The following is an 8,594-nucleotide window of genomic DNA, read 5'->3' as shown; positions in this document are numbered from 1 at the left end:
AGGAAATGATGGGCACATCTTCCTAGTAGTAAAGAGTGGAAGAGGTGTGTAAATCATTAGAGTAACTGAACAGATTTAAAATTACCATGCCCATACTGTATGTATTTCAGCTGTTTACTATTGTCTGTGATATCGCTTAACAAACAACAATTTGAAAAGCAAGATATTATAAAATAAAGATCATACAATCACTAAGTTTTCAGGAAGCAGAGATAGTACAAATCAGCAGCTCTGTAGGCCCTACAACTGTCACAAACTAGGTCTCTGTGTTAGCACAGCTAGGAGAGACTAGAAAAGACCAGATACAGAGATATAGGGTTTTTGTTCCTGGTTCAGACTTACTGAGGAGGTCGAGTGGCTACATAAAGAAGAGAAACTCAAATTTCTGCTCACATGGCAAGCAGAGGCACGGCAATACCCTATACACAGCGAAGCTGATTTATTTAATGATTTAAGAATGTTCACATCATATGTGTGAAGATTCACTTCAGTTATCCAATCATGTGAAAAGAAAATCCCCCTGTACTTATTTCATGATTGGATAATTGAAGTGAACCTTCACACATTATATTGTGTGAATATTATTATTTCTTTAGTAAATTAGCCTTAAAGTGTGTTTTGTAAATCTGCAGGCTTATTCAATAAAGCACAAAATCAGCACTGGTGATATGCAGAGTTCAGTAATCCCATAGCAACCCATCAGATTTTAGTGTTGTCAGGTCAGTTCTGATCAGTGTACTTTGGATTACTCTACACAGTTGTTGAACGTTTTTGGGTGAGCCTGAAAGGGTTTCATATTTTCCATCAATTTTTCTATGAAGGGACAGATGGCATGGGCAATCTAGATGGAAACGGTGCTAATTGAAGCTCTTACTGGGTAATGTCTCTTTTGACAATGGAAAACAGGTAATCTGTCCGCTGGTGACACACGTCTGTAATCACACAGGAAATGCACTAATGTCACCTCCAGGCCAACATATTCCAGTTGTCCCCTGACTAGAGTCAAAGTCTGTTCATTTTTCCAGTGTTAAGTCCCAGGTAACAAATAGGGCCATTCTGTGTCCTTCCAAGTGCTTTCCGAGAATTACATCTGAATACAACAGATGGTCTGGTCCAAAGCAATGTTCTGGACTCCTCTCCTTTTCTCAAGGTCCCATGTTGTGTATTGTTATGAAATAAATTACCTGAGCACTCTAAGGCTGGCAAGATGCTTATGGGGTCACCTTGGAGCCAGAGCCATTGTATTCATAGTCGCTAGCTTGCCTGGGTAGTGGAAGGGCGCAGAGAGATGAAGACCTTGAGGAAGCTCTGAGAGAGGTGTTGGTCAGTAGTTTTTATCCAGGGTTCCTGGTACAATACTGAACAGGAAGCTAATGTGCCACAGCAGTCTTCTTACTCCCCCAGATTCGGTCAGTCTTTGGTGGTCTGTGTCAAAGGATAGAAAGGTCCTTCTTTCTACTGTTCATCTCATACGATTCTGTCTCATCAGTGGAACAATGCATGATGGAGGCCCTGCCTTGGTCAAGAAGGGATGCTTCAGAAGCTCATTAGCAGAGGCTCTCTGGCTGGGGTCTCTCACTAGAAGCCGGTCAAGAAAGCCCTTAAGTAGTGGAGATACCTGGAAAATCAACACACAAACAATAAATTTCTCGTAAATAACAATGCAAATAAAACATTACCAGAGAAAACAACTTGACAAAAAAAAAGTTATTTTAGCAAGGAACAAACATTCCACATTAATAATTCTATCATAATTAGTGTGTGCTGTAAATTGCCTCCAGCATTGCTCCGGTTTCTTCTTGCTGGAGGCTGCCATTTTGCTGATGCCCAGAGCCCCTGAGCAGCAGTAAATCATAAAGCGGAACTAAACCCATCGATTTAACAGTTTCAAAAAGACAGTTACATTCCTGGAATGCCAGGATTGTTAACTGTCAAATTTGCTTGTGTCCTCAACCAAACTGTCAAAACATCAATCGGCCGGAGTCATAACTGATCACATGTGCAGCACCATGGCAGTTGCAGATCAAACAGAAGCAGCTTCCTTGGCTGTAAAGGATAGGAGGGATTATTTTGCTTTAAGGCTGTCAGCAGATCGGCCTCTACAAACTTGGCAGTGCCTAAAAATAGAGTGTAAAGCCGGCCATACATGGGTCGAATTTCTAATGAATTTTCTTTAGAAAATCGGAACTGTGAATCTTCGTCTGAATTCCGCACGATTAGTGGGCAGTAGCAATGGCCAATTTTCATGCGCCCATCGAATTTGAGTGATCGGGCATTTTGGAAATTTTTTGAAAAAACAAACACATTTTTAACCAATGATGGGAGAATCATGCGAGAAATCTAATCAAAAAAGAAATGTGCATGAGCTGTGACCTGGAAAGAAAAGAGGATTCCCAGCCACAAAATTTCTTTTCTGTAGCAGCATGAAGTGAAATTGAAGGCTTGGTTGGTCGAATTTCAAAAGAATGGTGGCATCGTCGGATTAGAAAACACACTAGATTTCTGATATTTAAAAAGAAAAATAGTTCAGAATTCTACCTGTGTATAGCCTGCGTAACTGAGCATGTGCAGAGCAGGGTGAGATGGTGTATTACTGAATTTTAAACAGCACAGGCACTTATTTTTAATGTTTTACATAGCTTTACCTGCAAAAGGGGCCAGCCTGAAGTGATCTGATTTTCTGACTAAAGTTCCACTTTAACCACTTTCCAACCGGCCTATTGTGAAAACATGGCCGCAAAGTGGTTGTCTAGTTCTGGGAGGGCGTACATGGACGTCCTCCCAGAACCGCGCTCCTGCGCACCCCCTGGGGCGCGCACACGGGAGTGTCCGTGCTCGCCGGGTCCCGGGGACCCGACGCAACACGGAACGTGGTAAAGGGCCAATGAGAGCGGTCCTTTACCACGGAGACGGAGAGATCACGTCACAACAAACCGGCGCATGTCCGGTTCATTTCTCTCCTCTCCTTGGACGCTGTACACAGCAATCGGTACAGCGTGCGAGGAGAGGAGAGAAACTGCAGCTGCACGCCTCCTCTGCCTCATTGTGCCCCATCCGTGCCCCATCAATGCCTCAGCCGTGCCCCATCTGTGCCTCAGCCGTGCCCCATCCATGCATCATGCGTGCCCCATCCATGCCACCTCAGTGCTCATCAATGCCACATCCATGCCACCTCAGTGCTCATCCATGCCACATCCGTGCTCATCCATGCCTCATCTGTGCGACATCTGTGCCTGCCCATGCTGTCTCAGTGCTCATCCATCCCACGTCTGTGCCCACCCTTGCCACATCCATGCTCATCCATCCCACATCTGTGCTCATCCATGCCACGTCAGTGCTCATCCGTGCCATGTCCATGCCACCTCAGTGCTCATCCGTGCCACGTCCATGCCACCTCAGTGCTCATCCGTGCCACATCCATGCCACTTCAGTGCTCATCCGTGCCACGTCAGTGGTCAACCGTGCCACAACAATGCCACGTCAGTGCTCATCCATGCCATGTCAGTGCTCAGCCATGCCACATCAGTGCACATCCGTGCCACATCAAAGCCACGTCAGTGCTCATCTGTGCCACATCAATGCCATGTCAGTGCTCATCCATGCCATGTCAGTGCTCATTCATGCCACATCAGTGCACATCCGTGCCACATCAAAGTCACGTCAGTGCTCATCTGTGCCACATCCATGCCACGTCAGTGCTCATCCATGCCACATCCATGCCACATCAGTGCTCATCCGTGCCACATCAATGCTCATCCGTGCCACGTCAGTGCCACATCAATGCCACGTCAGTGCTCATCCATGCCACATCCATGCCACGTCAGTGCTCATCCATGCCACACCCATGCCACTTCAGTGCTCATCCGTGCCGTGTCAGTGGTCATCTGTGCCACATCAATGCCACGTCAGTGGTCATCCGTGCCACGTCAATGCCACGTCAGTGCTCATCCATGCCACATCAGTGCTCATGCGTGCCACATCAATGCCACGTCAGTGCTCATCCGTGCCACATCCATGCCACATCAGTGCTCATCCGTGCCACATCCATGCCACGTCAGTGCTCATCCGTGCCACATCAATGCCACACCCATGCCATGTCCCTACTGATCTGGGTCACATCCATGCCACATCAGTGCTCATCTGTGCCTCATCCATGCCACGTCAGTGCTCATCCGTGCCACATCAATGCCACGTCAGGGCTAATCCATGCCACATCAGTGCTCATCAGTGCCACATCCATCCCACATCAGTGCTCATCAGTGCCACATCCATGCCACGTCAGTGCTCATCCGTGCCACATCCATGCCACGTCAGTGCTCATCAGTGCCACATCCATGCCATGTCAGTGCTCATCCGGGCCACATCCATGCCACTACAATACTTATCAGTGCCTCACAAAATTGTAATGGGAAGTCAGGAAATGACGGTGCTCCCTGCATGTTGGGCCTCTGTATGTGGCCAAGCTGTGGAAAAGTGTCACATATGTGGTATCGCCATACTCAGGAGGAGTAGCAGAATGTATTTTGGGGTGTCACTTTTGCTATGTGCATGCTATGTGTAAGAAATGTCTTATAAATGGACAACTTTGTGTAAAAAAAAAAAAAATGCGTTTTGGTTTTCTTTCCACATTTTCCAAAAACTTGTGGAAAAAAATGACACGTTCAAAAGACTCATTATGCCTCCTAGGTTATGTGTTGGGGTGTTTTCTTTCCAAAATGGGGTCATTTTATGGGGGTTTCCATTGTCCTGGTGCTCCAGGACTTTCAAAAGTGTGCTAAGTCGTCAGAAAATTAATTATTAATTTTTGCTTCTAGAACGCCTAACGGTGCTCCTTGGATGTTGGGCCTCTGTATGTGGTCAGGCTGTAGAAAAGTGTCACACATGTGGTATCGCCATACTCAGGAGGAGTAGCAGAATGTATTTTGGGGTGTAGTTGCAAGTATGCCTGTACAGTGTGTGAGAAATAACTTCGTAATATGACCATTTTGTGAAAAATATTTTTTTTAAAAAAAAAATCTTAATTTTGCAAAGAATTGTGGGAAAAAATTACAACTTCAAAAAACTCACCATGCCTCTTACTAAATACCTTGGAATGTCTACTTTCCAAAAAGGGGTAATTTGGGGGGTATTTGTACTTTCCTGGCTTGTTAGGGTCTCAAGAAATGAGATAGGCCGTCAGTACTTTAGGTGTGATCAATTTTCAATGATTGGCACCTTAGCTTGTAGACTCTATAGACTCTATAACCTTCACAAAGACCAAAAATGTATACTTATTTGGGTTATTTTTACTAAAGATATGTAGCAGTATAAATTTTAGTCAAAATTTATGAAGAAAAATGAATTTGCAAAATTTAAAACCAAAACGAAGAAAAATGCATTTTTTTTAACCAAATTTTCGGTCTTTTTTCATTTATAGCGCAAAAAATAAAAAACCCAATTATGATTAAATACCACCAAAAGAAAGCTCTGTGTGTGAAAAAAAGGATGAAAATTAGGAAGGGGGTTTAAGTGCCCAGTGGGCAAGTTGTTAAGTAGACAGCTATTTTGTTTGACAAGGTTGGGTTCAATGTCCTCCAGGACATTACCTGCATGACCTTTCTAAGGTTCCCTTTGACCACTCAAGTTTACTCACAGCCCAAAAACACACTGGTAGCTTATAGAGGCCTTGTAAACAATGTAAACCATTTGCTGGTAAATCCACAGAAAAAAATAAAGTATTTTAAATGCTTACCTGCAATGTTCCTATTTTCATAAAGTATGTTTTATTCGCCTGCATGCGGTCTTTGAACTTTTTAGAAAATTTGACTTCTCCAAGAGAGTCAATCTCCAACACAACCTCCTCCCTCCTTGTATGTCAAACCCTTCTACGCCTCTCTGTTTTGTGTCTGATTACTATCCATGCTGACCCAGCATCTCTTCCTCATCCCTCAACTCCCAACATGACCTTTTACGTTGCTACCAGGCAGGGAAAGAAGAGGGAACACTTTAAAGAGGAAGCCGTATGCTAACTACCCTGTAAGTGGCAGATGTGTATACTTACCTAATCTAAGGGCGCTCTGGTCAGGTCACATGATCTCCCCAGTGGCTGGCTTTAGTGTAGAAGAGAGGCAGTGACAACGGCTGGAGAGCCTAAGTGATGACAACCCCCATAGACGTACAATGGATCATTGGTTGTCCGCTGTACCTCCAAAACTGAAGCCAGCGCTGGGAGCTAGACCAGAACGCCCTTAGATTCGATAAATATACACATCTTTCATTTAGAGGGTAGTTAGCATAGGGCTTAGAATGGGAATGGGAGTAGGTTTAGGCTTAGATTTTAACTGGACTTCTACTTTAAATTGTAGTGAGTCTTCTGGGGCTGCCGACATCCTATGCAAGATTGCTGGACTCAGCAGCACTCTCAGAGCTTTTGGGTGTCTACACAAGAGAGGCTTCATAGGCAAATAACATGCATAATATACATTAAAGTAAAACTATAGGCAAAACTTTTTTTTTTTTTTCATTTTGGATAGCGTGAGCAAGGTTATAACCCCTGTCCGTCTTTTTTTTTTTGCCATTGGTCTCCCATTGGTGAGATTTCCCTTCACTTCCTGTTCCATAGCCAAACCGGAAGGGAGAGGAAATCCCTGAAAGTTAACGGAATCTCTTGGAGCTTCCAGGTCATCAGAACTAGTGTCCCCATTGGAAGATTTGCCCTCTTACAGTTCTGGGGACAACCCAAAAATTTGGGATTTTATTTTCACTGATTAATGGTAAACAGGACAAATAGAGAGGGTGAATCAACCGAACAGGGACACAGGTAGGAATAAAAACCTAACAGGGGATCTAATCCCTCTCCACTCTATCCAAAACTAAAATGGTTTTGCCTTTAGTTATACTTTAAATTTACATATATTATGGGAATGTTTTTTTTGTTACAATAGTCTAGCAACAAGGTCTCTCTACCGAGCATTACAGGGGTACTTGCATATAACTGCAGCAGCCCCTAACATCCTAATTTCACATCAGAGTGAAGGGCCCGTCTGACAAAAAAGCTCTGGCGTTTCCTGAAAGTACTAAAGTGTGCCCATCCCCTTCCTGCCTCCTGCACATTCCCATTAGTTAACGAGGCAGCTGATGATGGTGAGCCAACAGGAATGTGTGTGTGAGGAGCAGAAAATGATGGCAAGCTCTGACACTACCAACAAGCATTGGAGCTCTGCTTATCATAATAACCAGGCATGCAGTGGTAAAAGCTGCGTATAAATGGATTCTTTAGGTAAGGTACCATTAGGTGGCTGCACTTTATACCCGCAGCATTTGTTTTTTCCCAGCAGGATCTATTTAGCTGGTTTACGATTACATTTGCACATGTGTGTGCTTATATAACTGTGGTAGGAACCTCTGCCTGTATAAATCCCACAGAAGATTGCTGTGACTGGTTCTACATAATACACACTAGCAAGGCCAAAAATTTCACTGATAAATGTAAAATATCAAAAACGGTGGATCCAAAAAAAAAAAAAAAACGCAACAGCTTCTCATGATCTGTTCCCCCTATTGCATTTTGTTTTTGCACATGCTTTCTGACACTTCACAGAAGCCAGGTAGCCAAAAGATTTATACCATTATAAATTCCAAGAATACATAATTTTTGTCACAAATATCCATGTATCCAAAATGTAAAACACCAAATTAAATGAAACCTATATATGTATGCACACTTGTATGAATGCATACAAATGAGCTGCTTTACTTGTAAGCAAAAACATCCTCCTTATGAGACCTTGTTGGACCCAGTGTTCATTTTGTCTACTAAATTTATACTATTTTAGTCGACTAAAATACAACTAAAACTAAAAGAATTGAGATGACTAAAATACAAATAAAACTAAAATGGCATTTTAGTCAAAAGATTATGACTAAAACTAAATTGAAATTTGATGTCAAAATGAACACTGCACTACCACATAAGAATACGTAGGGGGCATCTACTAAGCTGCTAAAAGAAAAGAAAATTAAGAAAAAGGCTTTTCTTTTTTTTTTTTTGTTAATATTTAATGTTGGTAATATATTCGGGTAATATATGCAATGGCGTTACAGTCAATAGAGTTTACAGTTTTTTTTTTTTTTATATATTTTCAAGTTGTACTTCTTTCTGCTTGTCAAAAAAGCAATATATTATTGGTTTATGAAACTTGGTTTCATTTATAAAGACGTTCTATATCATAACGGCTAAATCTGTGTCTGTAGTGCATGTTCAACCCTTAATACCAGAAATAATAACATGTTATTCGATTTTTACTCCAGGAGTATACGAGTTTAGCAGTTCTAAAGAAATGCTTAAGTAATACATTAAAATTTAACTAAACCCATTAAAATTTTAGACTAAAAATGTACTGGAGATTTTAATCGCCTAAAACTAAAGCAATTCAGACTACTTAAATTATGACTATAACTTAAATGGCATTTTAGTCGAAAGACAAACTAAATCAAAATTTTATGTCAAAATGAACACTGGTTGGGCCAGTTTTTAACTCTGCAATGGCTGCTGACTAAAGGGATTAGGAAGTTTTAAGTGATACAACATAGAACTACTTGTGTAACTGTGACAT

At 42.2% G+C, this 8,594-nt stretch overlaps 1 protein-coding gene across 2 annotated transcripts in view; it reads right to left on the bottom strand.

Annotated features, from left to right (window-relative positions):
• Nucleotides 1–540: 540 nt before the first annotated feature.
• The window catches only part of PAK4 (p21 (RAC1) activated kinase 4), a 158,590-nt gene continuing 150,536 nt past the window's right edge, over nucleotides 541–8,594 (bottom strand). For both annotated transcript variants that reach the window (XM_082264606.1, XM_082264605.1), the window contains exon 9: nucleotides 541–1,618. In XM_082264606.1, coding sequence (XP_082120732.1) covers nucleotides 1,463–1,618 — 156 coding nt within the window. In that variant the 3' untranslated portion in view covers nucleotides 541–1,462. The remainder of the gene's footprint in view (nucleotides 1,619–8,594) is intronic.

Source organism: Pelophylax lessonae, assembly GCF_965119305.1.
Source record: "Pelophylax lessonae genome assembly, chromosome: 7".
In the NCBI taxonomy this organism is placed as follows: domain Eukaryota; kingdom Metazoa; phylum Chordata; class Amphibia; order Anura; family Ranidae; genus Pelophylax; species Pelophylax lessonae.
This window is presented reverse-complemented; position numbering and strand designations above follow the sequence as displayed.